At 42.8% G+C, this 26,989-nt stretch overlaps 1 protein-coding gene across 2 annotated transcripts in view; it reads right to left on the bottom strand.

The window, feature by feature from the left end:
• The window catches only part of cnksr2a (connector enhancer of kinase suppressor of Ras 2a), a 63,943-nt gene that overhangs the window by 36,316 nt on the left and 638 nt on the right, over nt 1-26,989 (bottom strand). For both annotated transcript variants that reach the window (XM_070986014.1, XM_070986013.1), the window contains exons 2-9: nt 13,796-13,959; nt 12,541-12,743; nt 6,443-6,530; nt 5,955-5,996; nt 4,550-4,669; nt 2,969-3,028; nt 2,619-2,687; nt 1,281-1,427 (exon numbers count right to left, since the gene is read on the bottom strand). In XM_070986014.1, the coding sequence (XP_070842115.1) occupies nt 1,281-1,427; nt 2,619-2,687; nt 2,969-3,028; nt 4,550-4,669; nt 5,955-5,996; nt 6,443-6,530; nt 12,541-12,743; nt 13,796-13,959 (893 nt within the window). The remainder of the gene's footprint in view (nt 1-1,280; nt 1,428-2,618; nt 2,688-2,968; nt 3,029-4,549; nt 4,670-5,954; nt 5,997-6,442; nt 6,531-12,540; nt 12,744-13,795; nt 13,960-26,989) is intronic.

The raw sequence follows: 26,989 nt of genomic DNA, 5'->3' as shown, positions 1-26,989 counted from the left end.
CCAGCAGGTTTTCAACAGTTTCTGGGTTAAACAAACTTGGAAGAGAAAAATAAAGAGAGCAGTAAAATCGTGACCCGCATTGTTCTTTCTAACATCCGTCACATCATCACTTCACATTTTTCTGACCTCACAGTTTTTCTGTGCGACGAGGGATTGTCCCAGACGTTCTTCACTCACTTCTGCTTTTACCTCCGAATAAAGCGGTTTAGATAAAACTGTCGGCTTGTTTACAGCCTGACCGCTCATGTTTTCTGCCCCGTCAGACTTTACTGTTTATGTTCCCACGTCAGCAGTTTGGTGAGTGCAACGAAAATCAGCCCTGTCTCCAGGAAACTGTGTTTATAGATGACAAATTTGCAGCAGCAGATATGTTTTGAAAGATACATATCAGCACAAGAAGAGAGCTTTTTAATGAACATCATGAATGTAAGAATACGGATTTAGTGTATCTGCAAAGTGTTGACTGACAACATGTTTATTTTAGCAACATTACATTATCTACTTGTAGCAGCTAAAGCATTTTTTAATCACATTATGTTGTTATTATGTTGCAGAGTGTCCACCCCAACCGTTATTAAGTGACACATTTAGGGCGTATTCAGACCAGGAAAGTCCTTTGGTCTGCTGTCTTTGGTTCGGACCAAAATACAATGTTTTGTTTTTGGTTTGGTGCGATTCCTTTTCACATTGCAATTTTCGCAAGAGCCCCAGAATTTGTCAACAAACGCACATGTGAGTAAAGATCGTTCAATCATTGGACAAAACGATCGGGGGCGGGGCAACGTGGTAGAAAAAAAAAGGGTTTCATACAGTTATGAACATATGCAGAACTTTTGAGCTAATCAAAACAATATTTCCCATAATGCCTGCAGCAATGGGAGCCTGTTGCATCCAAAAAGGCATATAGTCAGGTCTCCACCAACTTCAAACACCTCCAAATGAAATCCGTGCAGTGTGACTCCATGGCTGATGAATGGAGGGCTGAAAACTGTTTTCCTTTGTGTTTCCTCCTGACTGTGTGGATAATCAGTGTTAATCAGGGAGATGGATTTCATAACTTGCCAGCGCACTGGGAATGTGGGTGGACGGTGCCATCAATTTACACTCCCAGTCTTTCCAGTTTGTTTCAGCTGGCAAACAAAAGCATGCTGAGCCACAGTACCCTGACCTAATTACACGCTTTGGCTGCAGTCGTACAGGGAGAGTGGGAATGCTGTGGGGAATTATGTGGGCCAGTGCAGTGTTTTAATAAAGTCTATAAAAGGTAGAGCCGGTCCCACCTGCAGAGCGAGGGGTTTCCAGCGCATGTTCTTCAGCAGAGCGGGGGCCGAGCTGAGCGTGCTCTGCGGACGCTTCTTCAGGGTCAGGGACACGACGCCTTTATCGGCCCTCAGCGAGCCGACCAGGTTACGCAACTGCCAGCCTACCTGTGGACGGGAGAGGACAGAGGGTCAAAGCACGACCTGGCCTGGTGGGAAGTTATTATTATCATCTGGATAATGATCAACACAATGGCAGCATTACATTTGTATTCAGCCCGTAGTTTGAATTGGTTCCATGTCGTGATTGGATCTCGCCTGTTGAGCCTTCTGTGCGAGCGTGTGTGGAGGTGGTGAGACTATCTATAGAGCTTTCATGTGATGTAACCTGCCCTCAATTTGAAAACAAATGCATTTGTCATACATCTCTCTACATTTTTAGCCACTATTTCTATAAAACCATGCCAACACTCGCCTTTGGTGGGACATTTGTGAACAAAAACCCCACAAAAAAAACTGAAAAATACCAACTACAAGCTCTGCAGAACTTTATTTTACTTGCTGTTCAAGGTTCTTTCATCTGTGCTTTGTGGGGAGATATTTTCTAATTAAGGCAAACACACTATCTTAATTGCATTTACTGGATTGACCCGAGATCTGATAATAATGCCAGAGGAGGTGCAGAGACGGCTGGAGGATCTGATTACACTAATTGCAATGCATGCTGCGTGCATTTGCACCTTGTAAAAGTAAGGGCACAATCTGCAGTACAGATGTAGACAGACGGGTCGGCCCGCCATAAAAATTCAACACAAATAACTGCGACTGGCTGTGACTCCCACTTCAATTGACAGGTCTTATAATACTGTCTCACAGGGTTGATCCTGATTAGAGCAACGTCAAGAGACATCAAAGTCTTACTGATATAATCATAGCGTAATGTTATTCTTCATTTGATTTGCAGAAACCTGCATTAACCTTTTGGCCACTTGGGGGCAGTGGAAAGAAGCTATGAACGCCGTCATATTATGAGTTTTTAAGTCGATATGGCATCGAACAAATGTAAGTCCAGTATTCACTCTGTTGTGAGTGTTGGCTGTTTTCATCTATAGGTCAAATTCTTCAGTTATACATGCGGAAATACAGGATTTAAAAAAGATTAAATGGACCTTTCATATGCATTTTACCCAATCCAGCTGAAATGTACGTAAAGTTCCTCTTAATTTCAGTTTTTTTCTAGAAGATTTACGTGCACTGTTCTGCTCTCACATACAAAATCTATAAACGCCTGAATAAAAACAAAAAGATATATTTAGCACATATACTAGAACACAAACACAGACACAATAAGAAACCCACCACAGTCTGATGATTGACTTGAATGACTTCATCTCCCGCATGGATCTTCTTACAGCGGTCAGCTGGAGACTTCAGAGATACAGAAAGAAACCATGAATTGATCTGAGTTTATTGATCCCTGCATGCCAGTGTGGGCAAGTTGTTCAACAAACTGTGATAGAACAAAGCAGAGTCATCCTCGCGGAAGCTGATATGCTGCTATGGATCTGTTATGTTCTGAGTAAGGGTTTTTCATACCCTTCAACCCTCAGGCATGATGGGAAATCCACTTCACCGGTGTTTGTGTGTCACAGTGGAAGCTAACTGCTCGGTTGTGGTCTGGTGTGAATCAGTGGAAATGGGACTCTTACCCCTTCAGTGGTTCCTGTGATCACGTGGAGGCCGTCGTAGGTCGACTTGATGTACATTCCCTGACGGACAGAGGGAAGGAAAAGGTCAAATCCAGTGTCAAGTCCACTTATCAAATCTGGATCCTGTCACCTTTACCTTTCACCAACAGTAAGCAGCGAAAGGCTTAAACAGCTTCAGCTCGCATGCGTCTTATCAGCTTTTGTTGGCTGAGAAACCAGAAACACTACAGGTTGTGGTGGCAGTCTACTTAATGTTCACAGCTGCTACCTGCAACCTGAAGATGAGACGAGCTGCTGAACGTACGAAATGTTAATTAAACAAAATCTGTCAGAATTTAGCAGCTGCGGCCTTCTGTGCTTCAGGAGCTGCCGACTTCCCGATTCAGAGCAGTGAGCGAAATGTTGAGAAATGAGTCAAAATCTAACTGGAAGACTCTTAAAATGACTTGAGGACGTGAACCACGGACCTGAACTGAATCAGCACTGATTAGCTGCAGCTGACGTCTATCATTTTAAGCGTCAGCGGGCTAAAATGAGAAGCTGCTCTGTTTTCCACTGCTGTCTGCTAATTAAAAGAGGGAGGTAATAAAAGGTTTGATAAGAGATCTGTTAGCAGCAGAGCTCAACGAATCTTGATATTTTGCCAACCAGGAACTGGATCCAAACTGGAACAGGCTTTCCTCTCTGTCTGACACTGTTATTAGCCTCTCAATGTGTTGGATAACTTGCAAAAAAGTTGTGATAAGTTTTGTTAATGGACGGCAGGATGGTAAACGAAACAGCTCTAAATCAGTCCAAAACCATAAAGGTATGATTTAACTATTACAAATCCAGAACTCTTGTTAGCTGTTTGTTTGTTTATAAGATGATCTGTTGTCTGCTGTTATCTTCATTTTGTATTTCACCTGTTTGCAGCGTTTTTTTTGTTGATTAAAAATGCGTCAACACGCCTCCTGATGTCTTTCCTGCCGACGGCGGCGGGGCCACGATCACGCGTGGAGCAGCTGTCACAGATGACGAGGAGCTCCGAAAGACAGCGTGGAAAATGCTAACTGTCGTCATTTTGATCAGTTTTAAGAGCCTGAATGCAGCGTGTGAGTACGTGACTGACTGTAAAGCTACGCTAATGTGCCGTTTCCATTCTGCTTTAATGGTGTTATGTTATGTTTCACTTTAACAAGAGAAAAGGCTTCGAGGATGAGGACTCTTTCCCTTCAGGACGAACGTTAAAGTGTCTTCCATAAATAGCTGTTGGAAAAGGGAAAACCTTCTTATATTTGGGCCTCTGTGGTCTTTCAAAACCCTGCTGAGATACATGCAATCATCATCCAGAGGGGGAAGAAGTACTCTGATCTTTTTCGTAAGTAAAAGTCGTGTATGTGTATCCGAATTTTACTTAACGTAGCAACAAGTAAAAGCACTTCTTACCCAGAATGGCCATTATACACAAAGAGAGATTAGCAAAAAGATGCTGAAACACACATGCATGCAAACAGAGGAGCTAAAAACATATGAAAGCCCAGCACACACACACACACACACACACACACACACACACACACACACACTGAGAGTCATTACCAGGCCTTCAGAGGGTTTGATGTTGGTGAGGTGGACCAGCTCGAGGTGGGCTGACTGAGAAACCAGCGGGTCCGATGACACACAAACGATGTGCTCACACACCTCCGACAGAGTTTTGCACTACAGGGAAGGAAAACAGGAACAGACGAGTAATAACACAAAGCTTTTAGAGAACAGCTTCAGCGGTGGAAACACTGATGAAAACTAAAGAAACACATCAACAACATGAACACCTCGTGTGTCTAATAAACCCTTCTGGCTTCCTGCTCCATGTTGCCGCTTTTGTGTCTTCATTAGAGCTTTTCTCTTCGGCTTTACTGAGAAAATAAACATTTTTCCTCCAAACGTTAATACAGAAATGATGTCGTTAGACGCTGCTGTTATTAACACAGCTGTGTCTTACTGCTGCTGCTTTCTTTAAAGGGTCAGTTCATGTAAATTCATCTCACTATGTGGATAATTTCCGGTTTATTTGTCCAGTTCCTCCAAACATTTGCATGTGCACAAATATGATGGAGGTGAATTTAATCTGTGGCGCTCGCAGCATCGAAAAAACACAAAAAACATAAGAGCAACGTTTGCAAAAGTGTTGTCGACAGTTTTAGGGTTAGAATAAAAACTGCTGACAGTATATTTTCTGGGTAATCCACAGCAGTGGCTCCCAAACCTTCACAAAAACATAAAGCTTCCTTCTACACTGACAGTGAAAACGTTTTCCTTAACATGAACCTGGAAAGCTCTCACACTCATCCACCTGTCTCACAGCAGCCATTTTGACTGGTCAGAGCAGGTAAAGCACAGGTGGAGCTAATACCACTAACGATGGCGATTAGCGAAAGCATGAGTAACACTTGTGTGTGACAAGTCAAAACGGCTGCTGTGAAATGGTCAGTTAAACTTTAGCAGTTTGAGAAGTGTTTTTTGCTGTTAACCACACACAATATAAATAAATAAAATCCAAAATCACTGCTGATGCACTCGATTCAGCTCATTTAAAACATGCTGCTTTCACTTGTAACACAAAAAGTAGGTAATTTAGGCTCTTTAAGTTATGTGACTCACTGCTTGGTTGTTTCCCTTGTTTCCTCTCATCATGCTAAGCTAAGCTAATCACTTCTTGGCTGGTAGCTTCATATCTAACAGACAAAATGTGAGAAAGATATCGATCTTCTCATCTAACTCTTGGCGTGAAAGCAGAAACACATATTTCCCAAAATGTCCCAAAATACAACAGAATGTACTGTTGAGATTTAGTCAAATACTGGAACCAGCTGGAGCTCCAGTTTCTGTGTTTGTGGAGTATTGTGCGAGCGGGTATGAAGGGATTTGAGATCTTAAAAAAAAAGGACTCTACCCATCGACACAGAGCAAACAAGCGACAGCTGGACGAGGAAGAAGGACTCACCACATGAAGGATTTTGTTCTCCGTCTCGAACACCGTACAGTCCTGAGGGAGAAGCAGAATTTAATGTAGCGCGAGCAGAACATCCTGTCTTGCAAAAACTCAAAAACACACACCATCTCGCCGCTCGCGCCGCGACCTCTTAATACCGTCTGGGCCTCACACTACTGAACCCTGCACCTGCACGCTCCGTACCCAGATAGAAAACAGGCCCACACAAACAGACATCTTTTATTTACACACACATCAGTCACACAAAAGACAGACTGTAAGGACGTAAATAGCAAAGAGTCGAGTCTCGCTCGAAGATGCGGAGAGCAGAGTCTGCAGCATCACACCCACACACACCGTTCTTAGGGGGATATGACAGCCATGGCAGAATACAAGCTATATCAGCCTTCAAAACACACACACACACACACACACACATACACACACACACACACACACACACGCAACACACACACACACACACAAACAATTCCACACACCTGCTGTACAATGGTGGTGAGCTCCAGGCAGAGCTGAATGACATTATTTCGGGTTACTGAGTAGTCTGCCACTGCAGCAAAGGGAGACCTGGGAGGAACAGATAACACACCGGTATGTCTTCAAATGTTCCTGCTGCAGTAGATAATGCACAGAGGAGATGGACAGGAGCATTGTTAGAGAGGCAGACACGCCGTGTGCACGCACACCGGCGCACAAATTTACAGGAAGCAGTTTTGCAACTCATACGCATTGGCAGCATAACGAAGTGAAAATGGAGGAAAGCGACGGATGACTCGCTTTGGAGAGAAAGAAAACGGTGTTAGTGTCATTTCACTTTACGTTTGGCCTGTTTGCTTGCATTGTTTTGCTATTGGCCATCACAGACAGGTGACCACAAGTGAAATGATGTAAAGTACCAGAATATCCAGGCTGATGTTTAATTAAGAGTGTGTCGTGGTTCTCCTTTGAAATAGTTTACGGATATTTAGGGCTGCAAGAACTGATTATTTCCATTATTAAAGGTAGAATTATTCCACAAAATGGTGAAAACTTCTCATCACATTTTCCAGCAGCACAAAGTGCCATCTTTAAATCGCTCATTGTCACGGTCAGTTGATGATGGCTTCTTCCCTGAAGTATTTTCGTTTGGTTTCCATCTGCATCTGCAGTATTTCACTTTCTTGTTGGGAAACCGAGGCATTCAGGGTTTGTCGTGCCTTTAAATAACCGACTTGATGGTAACCAAAGAGCTAAAATCCGAAAAATTACCAGAACCGCCTGAGCTGTGATTATTTGATTTCTAGTAATGTTTAAAAAGATGGAAAACGATGTGAATGTGTGGAATTTCTGCTTGAAAAAGCAGATTTTATGTGGATCAACTAATCAATTAATCAACCAACTGGTGCAATAGAAAAGAGCATGAAGAGGAGGTTCATTTTCAGACTGGCTCGCAAAACGAGACCAGCTCAGAAATCTAAACCAGTACAATTACGTTCAGGAGACACTGGAGAAAACTGGCCCTGACGTCTGGCTTCCTTAAAGTGGAGATTCGCCTGTTATATATTTCCACAGAGGAAAGAGGACACAGCTCCGGTGGACGGATGAATGAATCAGAGAAGCAGGTAAATAGGCCATTGTGTTCTGGGTGCACCGATTTACACACCTCGCACTGACGACCCGTCACATGTTTTTGTTTTTTTTTGTTTAGAAAACTGAAATAAACTGTGTGAGGAGGATTATTAGAGTGGATGTGTTATGCTGCTACAATCAATTCCCAAAGTCTCCAGTGTTTGTATGGATAATGTCCACACAGGAGAGCGCGTTCTGCGGTCAAATTTGTTTTTAGGAAGACTTTTTAACCTCTGAAGCGTCTTTAAAAGCCCAAACACAGTGCTTAGAAATGAGGCCCCAGGAGTAACAGACTATTCAGGCGTGAACAAGGTGTTAATGATAAGGAACATGTTGCAGCTAATGGGGCGCTAATGACGATGCTCAGACACAAAGAGGCATCGAAACTAACGCGCTCGATATTACTGATACGCAGCGAAGTCATTATAACACACACAAAGACACACACCATTACGTTCCTTCATTGTTCTAAAGACCCAGATTAAAATCCGGCCACAGCCTCTAGTGTATGATGTATCTGTGGTGTGTGTGTGTGTGTGATTTGGGTCATCAGTATCGAGGCTGTGTGCTATATATACGCAGGACCTAAGGCTACACAGACTGTTTGCTAACTCCAACCCTCAGAAAACGCTCAGAAAACGCTGTTTAACAGTGTCCAACTGCAAGAGGCGAGAGGCGGTTAAAGTACTTTAAGGTACTGAAAACTTCTTAGAGCCTTAACTCAGTCAAATGTGGCTACACAGGCATGGTACTCATATCTTTAGACTCAGTGTGACTTAGACTTTACGAGGATAAACACACATAAACGGCAATTACTCTGCTCAGAAATCACAGAAAACTAAAACGACAGTCTGGCGGCTGTTTGCCTCCATCAACCAATTAAGCTGCATTTACATCCATCTCTGTCCACGCTCAGATATGAAGTGAGGACTCTGAGGATTTTTTTTGATAGAGAGCTTCATCACATGGTGCGACGACGATCACCTGAAGCTCAGTTTCAGCCAAACCGATGAGCTCGTGCTGGACTGCAATGCCTGGAGTGTAGATGAAGCTGCAAAGAAGCAGATGCTTCACGCACATCTTCAAGTCAAATGTGAAACATGGTCACAATCTGCCTTCTGCTCCTGAGCTATGGTGTTGAATAATGGCCAGAGGAGAGCGTTATGACGTCACAGTGAAGCTGACCTTTGACCTTTTGGGATATGAAAAGTCATCATTTTAACCCATGAGACATTTGTGTGAAATTTTGTCTTAATTAGCGGATGAATTCTTGAGTCGTGGCCAAAGATGTGCTCGGTGTGCTCACGCTGACCTTTGACCTTTGACAGCCAAAATCAACAAGTGAACACAAATTTGAAGAAGCTCCCTCAACGTAAACAAGGTAAACAAACTGGACCAAGCTTGTTTGGCTGGTGTTTTTTAAAATCTTAACTCGACATTTGAAACATTAAGTTACATAAAAGTTTCTGCTGATCAGCTGAGTCACCGTCTCAAATCATTACGCAACGTAAACTGCAGGTAACAATAGCAAGAAAACCTTCTCCTTTCTCCTCTTTATCCACTGTATGAGTCTGACTTTATCCCACAGAGACGACCAGCGTACATCCCCAGGAATGAACCTCACCTCAAGATTTAAGGTCAATGCCAAATGTAGGTCTGACTCTTGAACATACCGTAACCGTTTATTTCCCATGATCCAAACTCTTGTCGTCATGTACAGGTGTTGCAGAAAGCAGGAGTTTTAAAAAAAACTTGGGTAAGAAAAAGGTGGTTCAGAATAATCACACCCTGACATTCATGTCTGCTTATACGCACTGAACTGGTGTCAAACACGAACACCAAAACCGCAATTTAAACGACTTAACTACAAGCAAAAGTCCTTCACTCAAAATCTACTTCAATTCCTGAAGTATTAGCAGCAGTAAAAGTACTTCTTTTGCAGAAAAATGTCCTGTAACTGATATATTACCATATATGACATTATCAGATTGCTAATCAGGGGTAGTTATTAAAAAATTCTCTATGGGCCCCTCCCCACATCCACAGCTACTCATTACAGCATCTTTGTGGGCCCTCCTCACATGAGGGCCCTGTACTCTGCCCCCTTTAACTCCCAGTCCTACACTCCTGTTGTTAACACTGATGCATTATTGTTCAAGAGGCTTTGTAGTCAAGGAGTAACTAGTTTTAACGACTTCAGATTCAGCGAGGCGGTTTCATCCAGTGGTTCTGGACCCCGGGGTCGGGCCCTCTCCAAAGGTCACAGAATTAATCTGGATGATCGTGAGATGATTAAAGGCAGAAGAAAAGTTCTGCTACATAAATCTCTCTCTTTTCTTTAATCTTTGCTTCTCTTGTGAAATGTTTGAGAGTTTTCCCTCGTTTGGCCTTGAACGGTTAATTAAAATTATTTAAATGAAACCTTATGAGAGGTTCAGAGGGAGAATGACTCTTTGATGGAACGGCTAACAACTCACAGACTTCAGAAACGTGAAAGAAGGGGCCTCAACTCAGCTCTGCTTCTCTGTGAGGGGTCACAAGTCCAAAAGGTTGGAAGCCACTGGTTGAATATTTCATAATGTTTTGTATTTTCTGATCTTATCCGATGTTTTTGTGTAATCTGAAGAATAAAGTAACATGAAATGGAAACACTCAAGCAAAGTATAAGGCCCTTAAGATCAGCCAGCCCTCAGTGTCCCCCATATGTTGCTCAAAATTTAAAGTCTATTCATTCACCCCATTGGTTAAAAATAGAAATACAAAAAAAGACCTTTTTAAGCTATCAGCAAAATCCATCACAGATAAACTGTAGTCTCTACGGCCGTGTTATTAATTCATGGGTAGGTGCTTTCAAATGTGCATATAAAGAGGAAATGAGGAGTTCAAAGAAAGAGAAATACTGCGAATTCTGGTTACCGCTGAATGATAATTCCACTTTTCTCCCTGACAGACTCAAAGAGGAAGGGTTGTCGCCACAGAGAGAAAGCACACATACATAAGGAGACATCACGTATCAGAGGCAGGAAAACGACGATCTGCGCTGCGCCACACTCTGTCTTTACACATGAAAAGGTTGCACAATGTTCTCAAGTCACTTCCAGAGAAACTACAAAGCGCTTTACATTTGCCGCCTGAACGCTGAACCGATGTTGCACTTTTGCTCCATCCCTGAGAGGTCTAACAACTAGCAATCAGGGAGGGATGAAAGTTCAGTTTTAACACGATTTATGCTAATTTGCTGCTGTTGTAAACCCTTTAGGAGGGCGTCATCTTGCAGGTGTTAGCAGAGGACAGAGCGCAGCCCGACATGCCTGGAAATGTAACCTTTTCTCCATCGTTAGGGTCAGTTAATTAACATACCATCCATCAAGCAGCTCTTATTCACAGAGAAACTCAGCTTGTTTTACTCGCTCATTTGTTATTCGTAGGCAGCGGAAATCAATTTCAGAAGATGAGATTTCCATGAAATAAAAGCTCTGGTGGCATCATATGCATGTGAAATTTATCAGCGTGCTCCCACACAGCTGGAAAATGCTCTTTTCTTCACGTTTGGTATGCGCGCTGTGCAGGACGAAAACACAAAAAGGAGTCTTTGACAATGCCTGAGCACGTAGTTATGTCTCAGAAATGGAGAATAGGGAGCATGAAGCGCCGGCTCTGCTGAGTCTATCCCTTTCTCAATGTCGCTTTGCCATTTACAGTTGCATCATCGTGCGTGGGCGAACGCGTGTGCGCTTGCATAAGTGTGTGTCAGCGCGAGTGTGTGTTTGTGTGAGTGTGTGGGCTTCTTCTGCGGGTCCGAGTGCGCTCGCGGCTCTATATGATTTAGTGTGTCTAGATGGCCGAGGGACAGATGTGGGTGCCCGGCATTTCGAGAAGCAAATGTCAAAGACCTTTCGTTCTGTATCTGATGTGCGTGTCGTGTGCAGGAGATCGAGTCGAGTCATGAATAAATGAAGCGACAGGGAAGACGAGAGCGAGGCGGAGACAGAGAAACACGGCGAGAAAAAAGGTCTGACATTATCCCTCTGGAAAAAAAAAACAAAACAGATTTCTCAAAAGATGTGAACAACCAACAGCTGCAGGAGAGTTTATGCTTTGCAGATCTGGAGCTTCAGCTGCACAAACAGAGCAAAACAGATATGAAAGTTTTGCAGGCGCAGCATCAAAGACTGCAACAGAGGGGAGATTTCAGGGAGGCAACCAGTGATTTTCCAACTGTTTGATTCATCAATTGCTAAATACTAAATGTCCATCACAGTTTCTTAGAGCCCAAGATGAATCCAAAGCCATCCAGCCCAAAACCGAAAGACATTCAGTTGCTTAAAAATTGTTAATTTCTGTTGCTTTCCTAATAGATGATTTGATTAATCATCCCAGCTCTAATAACACACATGCAGATAAGTGGAAAACTTACTGTAATTACTAAAAGGACTGTAATTATTCTGAAACATAAAAGGTCTAAAAACATAAACTCGCCTCACTGGCAGTTACATAAAACCCCACATTAACACTAAAACACAGAATTCAGCTCATTTAAAAGGAGATAAACACTGTCTGCGTGTTTCCGGTCCCACCTGTTAATGAACCATGACAGAAAAAAACAAAACGATGCTAAATTAGGATGTTGTGGTGAGGCTACGACACTCCAAAGTCGGGCTAATGGGAGGGTTTTTTGTTCTCACTACGGTGAGTTTGTGAATGCAGCCAAATTATAATTGCACTATTAATGCCTTTAATGGGTTTTTTTCATTGTAGACATTTTGATATGTCACAGGGGGGAAAGCGCGGGAGTAAATAATAAAAGAAATGACGTGTGCCATCGTTAATGTCATTAATAACGCCTGTGCATTTCCTTCTGTGAAACATGGTTATCCTGCTGATGTAAAACATTAAAATAATGTAAAAGTGCATGTTAACCTCCGTGTTAACCTGCGTGTTGTGAACATTGAGTGTGAGTGAACATTACCTGTCCAGCCAGGCGAGCAGGCTCTTGGCGGCGGTGATCAGGTCAACCACGGAGGTCAGCAAGTCGTTGGGGAGCCGCCGCGAGGACCTGCTCTCCGATTGGCTGCTGCGGCGGCGGCCGGAAATGAAGTTCTGCAGGTTTTTGGCCGAGGCGCCGAGCTTGTGAGCCAGAGTCCTGACGCTCTCGGTCTCCAGACCTGAGTTCTACACACGAACACAGACACAAAGAAATTTAAGCTGGACCTCCAGACAGTGAACCACCACGAATACAAATTAGAATCAGAACAAATTTACCAGCTTGTCCAAAGGAGTCTGGTGCATATTAATGACTTATATTAAATAACGCAGCAGAAATTACTTGAGCAGATTCTGTAAGAAGGCACCTAGCTTTCATGTCACTTTCAATTTTTCAGTTTGCGTATTTAACCAATCAAATACCATTGAAGGAACTACTTTTTCCTGTTTGTCATTCTCACATTTGAACACACTTCATGAAGATACTTCTTTATATCTTTACGTTTTTCTATTCTCCGAAAAGGGAAGCCAGAGCATCACTGTTGCCCCCCAGTGGCTGAATGCGGTATAGGTCATAAAGCCCACCCCTTCCATGTTAGCAGATGGGACATGGCCAAAATAAGTTTTTCACAATGATGGTTTCTGTCATTTCAGATGGCAGGACGTCACCTGTGTCCGGGATATAACGGACTCATTGTTGTCCAGTGGGAGGAAGTGGAGACGCGTCATCCATCTTTATCTACAGTCACTGGTGTGAGCCAGGAGTCAGCAAATATTTGACTGACTTGAAGACGCGATGGTGACATTTAAATTCAATAAACATAAAAATGAAGGTAGTTATGACACATTGTCCAGGTGGGTTGAGTTTGTTTTCTAGCTGACTCAGTAGCCAGTAATCTCCTCCAGGCTCCCCACAGACCAGATTATTACAGGTTGTAATTTTAATGTTTAGGGTGTACTCAAGGAATTCCAATCGTATCTTTTACAGTGCTTTTATTTTGGTAAACCCCCTCACTTCTTGAAGTTTGAAGTGGATTTATAATGCCATTTCTAAACTTTTGTCCTGTGATTGTGGCAATCAGAGATGTAAGGATGCGATGCAGTGCGGTGAAAGTCTACTCTCTGCAGTCTATTACACTGTGCATTCAAGCGGAGCATGAATACATTAACAGCTGCAGCCGTAAAGATAGCTGATGAGAGTCCGGGACCACGTTGAAACTACACAAGAAACACAAACTCACCAGAGCACAGAGCAGGTCGACAGCCTCCAGAATGAGCTCCTGGTGTCCGATGCGAGAAACTCCCAGCTCCTCCAGCTCGGCGTGGCTAATCCTCAGCAGCCTCTCCCCGCACACACCTCCACGCTCAAACACACACACATATTGCTGCAAGCAGTCATCCAGACCTGCAGCAAACACATAATATTATTAGGGTTACTCACTGTAAACACTCTCAGAAACGAGATCACGACCACAGTGAAAATAAATACATTGTTTTCTTCTTCGTGGGGAACTGAAAACAAAATGTGATGTTTGTTCGTACGGTAAATTGGAAATACGCTGGGTTGATACTGCAATGTTTTGCCACGATGCTTTATCATCTGGTTCCACTATATTGAATCTACGGTGCAAGAAAACATTTAACAAGTGATTCTGTCCAGATTCCAAAAAAAAAAAATCGAAATGCTGAAACAATACTGATGAGTAAAAAGAGGCTGTACTCGATTACAAGTGACCCCTTTTAGATCACATGTGGTGATTTCATTCATCGCTAATATAAAAACATTGATTAGTGAAGCTTTAAGGATTCGATTACAAACAAAAATTACACTTCATTTCTAAACGTTGCTCTAAAAAGTCAAGTAAATATCTCATAATATCTTTTATGGACTTTCTCTACCGTCGGGGAAAATACATTTCTTCTCGTCCTGACCCCATTATACTGCCACATCGAGATATACTGTTGGTGAAGGTGCCTGCTGTATATCTGCGATGCAGCATATAATCATGTCTGTTTTTATGGCAGTTATGAGAATACACATAAGGTAGATAGAAATTGCAGGCCTGAGGCACAGGAGGGGAGTTGCTCCTAACAACACCATCATTCCTCATGACCTGTCTGCAGCTAAGACTCTGCTCAACACCTTCAGTCGCTGATCGATCACCAGGAACGTCCCTACTTGAAATTATAGGTAACGGGCTGCTCTCCAGAAGCACTTATCGGCTTTCGCTGCCATGCTTTTCACCGACAGTTTCCTCCTTCAAAGTCAGCCTATAGGGAGGACAGATTTCTTTTAGTCTGCACAGGTAATGCTGGAAACATTTCTACTTATTCCCATTTGTCTCGGATAATACAGCAGCTGCTGTCTCACATTTCTGAGAGAGACTTCAGCACAACGCCTTTAACAAAGATGAGGTAAAAGTATAAAATATAGTTTGTTTGGAGAAACAACTGAGGGCCACGGGAGGAATTTAGGTCTTGTTTTCCTTTCTCTTTTTTATACATCAGGCAGAAAATATTTTGTTCCTGTCTATTTATGAGCCAAATGTGTGACACTGAGGCCTGTTTCAACATGAAAGGACAGACTGTTTCTCTCTTCCTAAGCGCTAAAGGGACTGATGAAGACGATCAACAATATTTGGTCTTGCAGATTTCCAGATATCACGGGTTTCCTTTCATTCCTCTAAAGCATGAAAATCCACATGTAGACATGTCTGATCTGGATTCCCGTTTGAAAGGACAACATGGTTTGTCCGTTCATGCGACTGCTATCTGACCTTCCAACGCTACACTTAAGATATGATTTTGACGGCTGACATGTTTAATCAGGTCTGGAATTGATGAAGTGTTAGCCTTAGCGTAGGACTGCAGCGAGTAACTTAAGTTTGCCACGGGGCTGTAGCAGCTGAATTTTATCTTTCACAAGGTGATGGTCACACTGCAAAGTGACATATTCAAGTGAAAGAGGTGGAAATTTGGGGGCTGGAAGTTTGGTGATACAAAGCGACTTGTAGGACTGCCTGGTGAACTGCTGTCAAGCTAATCTCTAACTCGCTAGTCAGCTCGATCGAGCTAATCAATCAGTCTTTTGTTTTCCTCAGTCCTGTTTACTTCCCGCTGACTCTTTGTTCACCACTCCACCCGATTCATGTCAATTAAATGTTATGCAAGAGTGAAAGTAATACTCGTTGAGCTAACAGTCACATTTCTGTGGAACAGTTAATATTCAGAGAGAGGATATTAACTAATGCAACACGGCTAGCAAGCTACGATAGCGTCCTCCGTTTGGACTCTCCGTCCCCTCAGACGTCAGCACTGTCAAGACGGCGCGCCATTGGTCGAGGGGTCGAATTCACAGCTCGCAGTCCAACAAAGTTGAACTCGACATGAAGTATTTGGGCAAATTCACTCTTCAAAGGAGTTAAAACAAACCCTGTGGCTGAAAGAGGAGTCGAGAGACAAGAACAAAAGAGGCACTAGATGGGCAATCAGGCAGCCACCCAGTTAAGACTTTACCCTCTGTTGGATTGTATAACATCTGTGTTGTGAGTGGGACGGTCTCTCTAGATCTGTGAGTGTGTGAGCGTGTAAGTGGGTGGGTGCATGCTTTGTTTGTGTGTGTGTGTGTGTGTGTGTGTGTGTGTGTGTGTGTGTGTGTGTGTGTGTGTGTGTGTGTGTGTGTGTGTGTGTGTGTGTGTGTGTGTGTGTGTGTGTGTGTGTGTTCCTCTGGCCTGGCAGGGTTTGCTGAGTCAAAGGAAAGCAGATCAAGACAGAGAGGCTCAGCTGCAGCCCCTGGCTCCCAAAACAATGAATGTATCCAGCTTCTAACCTCTTAACAAACAGCCAACTGGCAAACACACACACTCCAAACACACACAGACACACACACACACACACCTCTGAGGAACGAGCATTGATTTCCCCCGCTTCAAGTCCCCGCTTTGTAATACACTCATCTATCATAACCACACTAACAAAGATGGGAAAAAAATGGGATGAGTGCGGAGGAAGAGAAGGAGAGAAAGAAGGAGGAAGAGGAAGGAAAAAACCTCATAAGCCAGCTGCTAAATTGCGTGCAAACTATTTAAGACACACACACACACACACACACACACACACACACACACACACACACACACACACACACACACACACACAAATTCCATCTCTCATCACAGACGAGCAAACAGCATTTGTCGCCTTCTGCACCCTCCCATCGCCTCCTTCCCTCCCTCGGCCACATCTGAAGTCTAAATGAAGCGTTCAGTTCCGAAACGCCATACATCGAGCCGCGGTCTGAATATATAAAATGTATATAAACAGAGCTTTTATGCTCTTAAAATGAAGCACAATCAATTTTGAAGACGAGGCACCGTCTTTTCACCATTATCTTATTTTGGAGGGAAACTAGACAAATTGATTCCACTATCTGGAGCCCCGAACACTTCAACTCGATGAGCGATATCTCGGTTCGCAGCTCCCACTGACTGCATGAAAGGATTTGATAAGAATTAAGACATCAAATCGCTCAGATGTGATTTGTGTGGCTTTAAAGTGAGGCCTAGGTCGCTCAGGTACGCCTCAGGTTGAGGTATATTAATGAGGCGGATGCGCATGTTTGTATCCACACAAAACGGTCGAGTGGTGAAAAGTATTTACTAAACAACACATTGCTTGAATGTTCAGTGTGTTCATTTGATGCTATTTTACATTTTACAATAAAATATTGTGTTACATGCTCATCTTTAAGACTTTCTGCGCATTAAGTATTAAGCTGGAGGCAGGAGGCGATTGACAACACTTGGCTTAAAGACTGGAGGTGGGAGAAGCAGCACGATGCTGGCTAAAGTTCAGAAACCGCCAACCAGCACCTTTAAAACTCACTTATTACAAGTTGCATCTCATTAGTTTAGTCTGTACACAAACAGAAATGCAAACACGACAACCCGTGGTTTCAGGGGGTAGTTTAGTCGTCTAGTCGTCTTCGCAAAGAAACACTTATTTTAATTAGGGCTGTCAGTTTAACGCGTTAATTAGATTAATTAATTACGCTGCAAATTAACGCGCTAAAAAAATTAACGCAATTAATCATGAGTGGCAAGTCAATGCGCAAGCACTTTAAATTTGGCCCTTTGAGTGACCCGTAGGCTGCAGTGAGGTCGCATCCTACCTGCGCCACTAGTCAAAAGCAGGGTGACAACAGACGTGGATGCGACACCGGAGAGCGAGGCAAGCCTACTTGGACCTTTGAACGGCAAGTTTATTTATAAAAAGAACAAAGACGCGACTATTAACAAGAACGCAGTGATTTGTACCTTGTGTAAAAAAGACTTTTCCTATCACCGTAGCAGCTCCAGCCTGAATTATCATTTACACGCTACATGTAAACATTTAGTTGCTGCTAGTGCCGCTAGTGCTACCGTGAGCTCACTCCGCCAACCCACACTTGCTGCGTTAGGAAAACGAATGAGCAAAGCCACGACAGAAAAACTGACAAACTCAATCGCAAAGTGGGTTGCTGCTGATTGCAGGCCGATTTCAATCGTGGAAGACGAGGGCCTAAAAGAGGCGTTTCAGATAGCATCATGTGACTCTAATTTCCAGCTACCGTCGAGAACTACAGTGATGAAAAGAATTCACCAGCTGTAATGTGAATGTCAGTGAATTGTAATGTCCTAGAATTCAAATTATTTATTTGGGGACCTTTAGCAGATATGAGATTAAAATGCGATTAATTAGATTAATTAATTACAAATCCTGTAATTAATTAGATTAATTTTTTTAATCGCCTGACAACACTAATTTTAATATAAAGTGTGAATTTGTCGGTAGTTTCGGATGTTTCCCCCTCCTCCCTGTCTTTGTGGCCTGCTAAGCTAAGCAGGCTCTGGCTTCACACCTAAGTGCATTCTGCTGTTCCTTAAAGCAGCTATAATCTGTATTTTTATGAGAAACAACGCATGAAATGACAGTGTGATGGGGGTCACTTGTAGCGATGAGCCCACAGAGAATTATCGCCACGATCTGCTTTAACCGAGCTCTGCGGTGGGTTTCGGCTCGTTTATCAGCGTCATACGGTTCTTTTAGGCCATTGCAGGCAGCTGTTTTCAGCAAATAAGCTCTGAAAAGCCACTGTACACAACCTGCTCAGCACCAAATGGCAGGCAGACACAGAATATAGCTGGTGAACATCGTGGAGCATTTAAGCCGCGGCAGATAATGCCCATGGTTTTGGAGTAAGATGTTCAGTAATCCCATATGGGTGTATTCTTCAGTCCTGCGGTGTATTTTTACACTGTGATACTGCTATTTTTACTCAAGTGAGGCGTCTGAGCACTTTTTCCCTCTAACAGCGAGACTTGTGTTTTAATGAGTGTTAATAGCAGCTGATTCCTAATAGACGTGAAGCTGATTAAAACAATGTTGGCTCGCGCAGGCAAAGTGTTACTATTGCTGCGAGAGGGAGAGCGAGGCAGGGAGGCAGAAGGGGAGATATACACTGCGTAGCAAAAGTTCACTGATAATCAGCATCGCTTATCGCTGGCAGTGAGGGAGAGCGTGAATGCCCTGAATACCGATGAGTCAAATTGTTAGTGGCATAAGCGAGCGAGCGCACACACACACACACACACACACACACACACACAGGCTGAAGCAGTGCTATATGGTTAATGTACACACAGTATAACGACTGGATTCACTCTCTGGCCGCAGTGGTCCTCAAACTTTGTTTTCAAATTTACCTGCACAGCCCTTCATCAACACAACCATCAACCATTTCTCCATTTAGTTTGACTATTTCAACATTTAACCATCAGTTTTAGCTAATTATTACAACCACTTTTCTTAGCTGACGGCCATTTATTGATACTTTGAGCTAGCAGTTATTAACAATTGTTTATCTATTACTTTTAAATAACTGTTTTCTTATAGCCGACTGCAACATTTCAACCATTTATCTTTAAGCTAACGACCATTTATCACATACCAGTTCTCCATTAACTATTACACCCTTTATCCATTACCTGAAGTTAATGTCTATCCGTCGCTTTTAGCTAATTACTTCAACCACTTATCTTAGCTAACAACCATTTATTGATACTTTCAGCCAAATGCCTATCCATTATTTTTGAATACACGTTAAAAACTTTCTTTTTTTGCTATTTCTATCATTTATCAAGTACTTTTAGCTAATTTTTAACTGTTTATTGATTACTCTGAGCGAACCATCCACCAAACCATTTCAATCATTTATTTTTTAGCTAACTACCAATTATCCGTTACTGTTAGCCAACAGTTTGAACTGGTTTTTGATCACTTTAAGCAAAGTATTAGCTCACCATTTATCATTACTTTTACGTATTTCAACCGTTCATCCATCACTTAACTATTCGTGGAGCTCACTATTTCCACCATTTTCCTTTCAGATAATCTTACCTTTTACTGATTACTTTCAGCTAACAGATTTACTTTCAACTAACTGGGCAATTTCAACTGTTTATCCAATTACTTGGCAAACTATCTGACCCATTTATCAGTTACAGCCATCCTTTAGATAACTGTTGACAACATTTATCTGTTAGCCTTGTTTTGGCTAACGCTCCACACTGTCTCCTTGCTCGCTTACTGGTTTTCACACATCGTCAGCATTGGTGTTCCAGCTGACTGTGTTTTTTGTCTTTTATTCAGTTAGCAATTCCTATTTTCTTTTAATTAGTTGTGCCCAAAGCAAGTACTGCAACTGCAGAAGCACCACCTGGGGAACAAGCACCCCTGCTTGGCAATCTCTAGTTTACTGAATATCCAATAAAAGTGCTAAAATGTACCTGCTCACGTTTTTGAATAAATTATCAATCACAAGCTCAGTGTGAGCGCCTGTGTGGGTTTGTTGTATAATGGTGTATAATCTGTATAATCATGCGCTTGCATCTCCATGTACAGTATACATGTGCATGTGTTTGTGTGAGAGAGAGAGTTCATGTGTTTGATTGGTACAGAAAAAGTGTGATTCATAGCTGACTCACGTACTTAACTCCCACAGAGGCACACTTTTCACAACAGCAGGCGAGCCAAACTCCCACAAACACCCTCTTTCTCTTTGTCACACACACACACACACACGTCTAATAAAACTAGATTTTGCGGTGACTTCTGGGATGTTAGAGAGTCCAATAAAAGATCGAGCCCTCCCAGTCAGGTTATCCGTCATCTGTTAGCACTCTGAAGCTTTGGTAACAATAAAAGCTGGATGAGCGTTCGCTGCGTTCTGGGATTTGTGAATGCTGGATGTTAACAGCCCAGAGGCTATCAGAAGTGAGTTTATGGCCGGAAGGTTGCCAGTTTAAATCCCAGTGTCGTCTTGGAAGATTTTGCACGGGGGAAATAAATCGGGCAAATCCTTTTTCTCCATTAATAACAGTTATTTGTGCTGTATTTTCTTGAAGCTTCTGACTTGAAATGTTGATGTTTACTCTAAGTGCTCTTCATTTTTCTCAACTCCAAGGCTCTCTGCATTACTGTTCTCTCACTATCAGCCTCCCTATCAGTCTGAGGCCAATATAAGTAGGCAAGCCAAAAAGAAAAACAAGCCCCATGCATGAAAAGTCTGTCAAAAGAGGCAGCTGAGGCAAAAAAAAATGCATCGCCCCCAGCAACGCTAAGCAAAGCAAAAGATATGTCCACTCAAGTTTGAATTTTTCACCTTGAAAATTTGCATTAGTCAATAAACAGAAAACCAATCTGTGTCAAGCAAGATTATGTCCAGGTGCCTGTAAATCTCTGTTCCCATCTGGTGTTTTTAACTGGAGAAAAGACCATTAAATTTCAGCCACAGAGACACAAAAAGCTTGTAATTGGATAAAATTAGTACAATGCTGATTACTTTTTGGAGGTAAAAGTTTGTAAAACTTTCTATCCTCGTTAAATTGGAGCTGTTGTATTTTTAAACAGCTCACAGCAGACTACTACAGCATGGTTTTAACCCTGCAATGGTAAAAATATATATTTTCCAGGTTTAGTCTCACTGTTTTCATCATCGTCTTGTGTCCAGCTGCAGCAGGCAGCTGTTTTCAGCAACCAGACAGCAGACAGCTAGAGACGAGCTGGTGAACAAAGTGGAACATTTAGCAGCTAAAGAGCCGGATATTTCCCTGAGGAGCTAACAGAGACCAAAACCAGAGCTAAAACAGATTGAAAGACGTGACTGCAAATGAATCCTAATGCTGCTCCCTGTCTGCTGGATGGGTCAATAGGAAATTGACTATTCGCTAAGCCCTGCGCCTGTTAGCTGTCGACCTTTCAGTTTTCCCACAGCACGTAATGCAGTTTACAGAGATAAGGGTGAAAGTACTGTCTGCAGCTGGCTTTTTAAATGATTCAAGTTGACTTGTTTTAAAACGAATCCTGTAAAATTTATCTTATATATGTGATTGATAGCCACATACGATATTATTGAGCTAAAACACTGAGGCCAAAGCTAAAAGGTCCGAGGCAAAAAGTCCTCACCAGCTGCTGATCCAAATAAAAGACATAAAGACGGACTGTTCTCGCTCTGCAGCGTAGAGCCATTATGAGTCTGTTAATCACAAAGTGCATTTGTACCTGTTCAAATTAGACTTCCTAATGGCCAGTCCACACGTACAGACGTATTTTTCAATCAGACTTTTTTTTCTATGCGTTTTTGGTCTTTCATCTGCACACAAACACAGTTTTAGGTCAAAATGGAGCTTTTGGAAAACTCCTGTCAGGATGAAGATACACAGACACTCTGTTAGCAGTGCAGTGTAGACAGAGGAGCAGTTTTTGGTTTGTGAAGCCATTATTTCCTGTGCTTGCCTGAGGCCATTTTGTGCAATGGTGGACGTGGCCAAAATAGCACTGGTGCTAACCTTGCTAACAGGACTTTTTTACATGTTTACACATAAATGTACAGTAGCTCTTCCACTTTCACTGAGGAACAAAGGCGTCAGAAGAAGTCACTGCTACACAATCCAACACTCCCACAACACAGACCACCAGCGTCACTGGACAAGACCTGGCTGCGAGGGTTAGGGTCAGGGTTGGATTAACCCTCATAATTTGTAATTTAGCCGTCAGACCCTTAGTTGCAGGTGCTGGCTTTTTCAGGCGTCTGATTGGCCACGCTGAGCTTGATCGCTGAACCCGATGCCCGAACCCCAGAGCAGTATCATGCTGGAGCGACTTTGAGTGACCAGAACAGCTCACACCTAATTCCCCTACACACCACTTATTCGCTCAGCACACTCAAATGAAGCAACAAGCACAGTCTGGATTTTCCGATGCAAATTGACAAATGCTTTGAGTAACTTAAATCCTCGTTAATCTCACCGTGCCTCACCTTAAAGCATAAAAAGATCAAGCCCACGGACCCAAAACCCTCTGATCCTAAAGGCTGTGACTATCACTTTCTCAGCTTTCTCTCGTGGCAAATGGTGTCATCAGATGTGCTCGCATGCTGTCACGACAATTTCACTGCTGACTTTCAAGTCTAGCAATCAAATTCATGCAAGAGAAAATAGGTAAATTTATGCCCAGCTTCCTGCAATAACAAGATGTGGGGCAAAATTCCCATCATTCCCAGCAATGCACGGTAGGTTCTCACATTACTACTGAAGTGTACCACTCCCATATTGTTTTAGCCTCAGACGTGCCAATGCAACACTGTCGCCAAGTCAACAAAGCCCAGACCTTTTGGCCCCAAACGCCTGTGGCATATGTGATCTGTACATGTTATTGTATACACACACACACACACACACACACACACACACACACACACACACACACACACAAATACAGTATATCATATTTCCCTCTGTCGCCACAGACACACCCAAGAGACCCAGCACGAACCCAATACCACACTAAGGCATGCCACGTGTGTTGTGTGTATATGTGTGCACATATGTGTGTGTGTGTGTGTGTGTGTGTGTGTGTGTGTGTGTGTGTGTGTGTGTGTGTGTGTGTGTGTGTGTGTGTGTGTACGAGCGCAAATGTCCGAGGACCCGGGTGGAGCCTTCTGTTCAGCACGGGTGTGTGTGTCTGTCAGCTGTTCTGCACAGACGGTCTGAGACGAACAACTCACCATCCACCCACACACACACACACACACATGCACACACACACACACACACACACACACACGGGGCACACATAGACACATGCCATATGCACATGGCCAACCTATCCAATGATGATCTCTGAGAAACTGACACAGAATATCATGTAAATAAAATCTTTGTCACGATTTCCATTTGCATTCTGCTGAGGTGTGTGAGTCAATAGACTCCCTGACCTGCTTTTTATGCATTAAACAGACACGGCGAACAATAATTATTGCTAATATTAGTTGTTATTCGTCATTTTTCTCCGTTGATGTGGAGTGAGGGATCAGGCTGAGTTTTGTGAGAACAGCCTGATGAAACAGGGAGTGGTGACGCATCGTAGCGCTGCACTTCCAGTATGTGAAGAAAGTCAATTATTGACCCAATGAGTGTGCTGCTACAGGCAAAAAAAAAAAAGTCATGGAATAGGAGGCAGTGGTGGAAAGTAAATTTACAAGCACAATCTTGACGTACTTTTGCTTTGAGTATTTCCATTTAAGGCTACTTTTACTTCGCTACATTTATTTAAGAGCTACAATTGCTAGTTACCTTTCAAATTAATATTTTATATAAAAGAATCTCAATAGTTGATTTCTGATCGGTTACTGATACTTCAAAGAATTGTGGTATTAATTAGATAAATTAGACAATAATTAGCTCAAAACGTAACTGAAACTACTATTAGGAACACTAGAAAAGCAGCAATTTGATATTAATTTGTTGTGTTCTGTATTCTACTGTTTACTTTAACGACAATATATTTCTAATGTGACACAAAAGTACCATACTGTGTTATTAATGATACGCTGTCATGATGTCATGAATCCAAAAGCAATATTCTTGCAGACTGTGATGTGGACATCGGCAATATGGGCGTGATTTGGTCGTAAGAGGTCAGATCTCCAACAGACGTACGTTAGCAAAGTAAGAAGACGGGAACAGGAAAATCACTTCATCATCTCCAGCATCATGTTGAGCCTACGGAGAGCCAGAAATGCCAAGAAGGGGAGAGTGCAACAGCTGATCTGAGGTCTGAACCAGACAGGCTGCACTGCTGCAGTCGCTAATAGCACATGCTTCACCATCTTTTCATTCTGTCACGACCTTATTTATTTGAAGGAGGAATTGCCAGATCAGCGTCAATAAAGAGCATTCCTCTGAATCTCGAATCTCAGACTGGAGGAAATTTACGATTTAGGGAGCCATGACTCGTAGAAATGACGTTCATATACGACTAATTAACAGCAGCAGCAATGCGATCTTCCCCAAATGTAACCAGAGTGCTTCTGTTGCCTAAATCTAACCACAGTCTCTGGATTCTGGTGCACGGTGCATAAAATGTCATGTTTCGTCCACCTAAACAGACCTTGACTGAAAATAGTCCAGCAGCGATTACGTTTGTCAGTGTAACGTAGTGATAAATGCAGGTTAGTTGTACAGAAATGCAGTTTGGAGGGCACAAGGTTGAGTTTACCAAAACTTATCACCGCTGGAGTCAGCTGCAGTGAATCAAAGCTTACCACAGCCTCCATTTTCCAAAACCTGCAAACTTTTTACGACCACCTCTTTGGCTTGCTATAATACTAAAAAGAGAGATTTTGGGCGGTGTATAACTTTAATGACCTAATTTTGTTTCTGTGCCAGATAACGCCCCCAGATCCCATAAATTTGTGTGTTCTCACCAACAGCTGAGAAGTTGAAGGAAAACTGAGAATACGATGGCACTCTGAATACCAAAACCAAGACTGTTAACTTCTTTAAACCCAAAATAATTTTGCAAACTGGATAGACCCTTCAGGAGGTTCTGCGTGACCTTCACATAGTCCATTTTTTGGCCAAACCGGACGACAGTATATTCATTTTTTAATGGAACTTGTACTTGCAGTGTTGGCATCACAGCTAAAACTCGGCGGTTAATTTAAACTAAATGACGGTCTGATAATAAATCAGATTAATGGACTGGACTTTACTGTAGCAGGGTTAGGTCTCCTGTTGGCAGGTGGTTTTGGGGAGGTCTGGGTGATACTGGCCCTGGATGGTGAGCTAAAACGAGTTGTATTCAACACACAGTGTGCTGCAGCAGCTCATACTGAGTGCATGCTGAGGTTAGAAAGAGCAGAACATTGAGTCTAAAAGGAAACTCATTTCTGACACCGAATCTCGTGTTCCTCCTTGATAATTTGGGACATTTTATGATATTCAGCTCCACTGTGCCGAAAAGCAGAAAACGTTGAGTATGTCATATCTGCCAAACAGCGGTGTGGAGGCTGGAAAGCAAAATGTATCAGCAATAGCCATTTCTTTTTAATGTAAAAAAGGGTTTTACAATGCTCACACAGGCCCCTGGGTACAGACCTAATCAGCCCGCCTCTTGAATTATGCATGACTATAATCTGTAGTGTGATCACTGCAATGTATCCCAAGCGCTCATGTAAATGAAACTCGCTTACATTTTCAGATAAATACTCATTTAGGGGGTTTTTGTGTGCCTTTATCTGATGTATTTTTCTTTAAAGGCTCCTCATTCCCCAGTCTCAGCTTGGCTCTTAAAATGACAGTTCATATCTGTGAGACTTTCATCAGTCTGAAGGACGAGTGAACTCAATGTAATCCTGCTCTGTTAGTGCTGACATGCTAACAGTGGGGCCAGAGGGGTGACGCAGGCTTACCTGGAATTTGATTGGCCAGCCCTCATGCAGATGTGCAATGACCACGAGGGGACACAAACGGCTACAAAATGACACAGAACTGCGACAAAATGATGCAAAGTGAACATAAAGAGGCACAATACGACCACAAAGAGACACCAAATGATGACAAACAGACGTCTCTGTCTCCGTGACTCATGCTCGTACTCAAACTCTGACCATGGATGTATAACTGAGGTAGAAATACCAGCTACTTAATGATATTACTTCATATCAAAGTATTTAAAGTTCTTTCTTGGCATTAATGTATTTCTCTGCATAAAACATGTAACAAGTAATACAGTTTATTACCCACATGGAAAGAATGTGGTTTTAAATTCGACTCCAAACTCATTTTTTAGCTGTTTCCCAAATGTGCCCCCCCTCAGTGAATCTATGCCCCAGTCTTACCCCCCCCCCCCCCCCCCCCCCAACCATCAAAAGTTTCTAAGCCCGCCCCTGCCCTCAGTGGTGAAGTTTGGCTGCTTCTCCTCCCGTCATTCACACATTACATCATCTCCCACTGATCATCAGGTGCCAGGATGATGCACGGGCGCGCGCGCACTCACACGCACACCTCCCACGCGTCATAACATCTTGCCAGCCGCTGTCTCCCCTGCACCAA

This window comes from Chaetodon trifascialis, chromosome 18 (genome assembly GCF_039877785.1).
Source record: "Chaetodon trifascialis isolate fChaTrf1 chromosome 18, fChaTrf1.hap1, whole genome shotgun sequence".
Taxonomy (NCBI): Eukaryota; Metazoa; Chordata; class Actinopteri; order Chaetodontiformes; family Chaetodontidae; genus Chaetodon; species Chaetodon trifascialis.
This window is presented reverse-complemented; position numbering and strand designations above follow the sequence as displayed.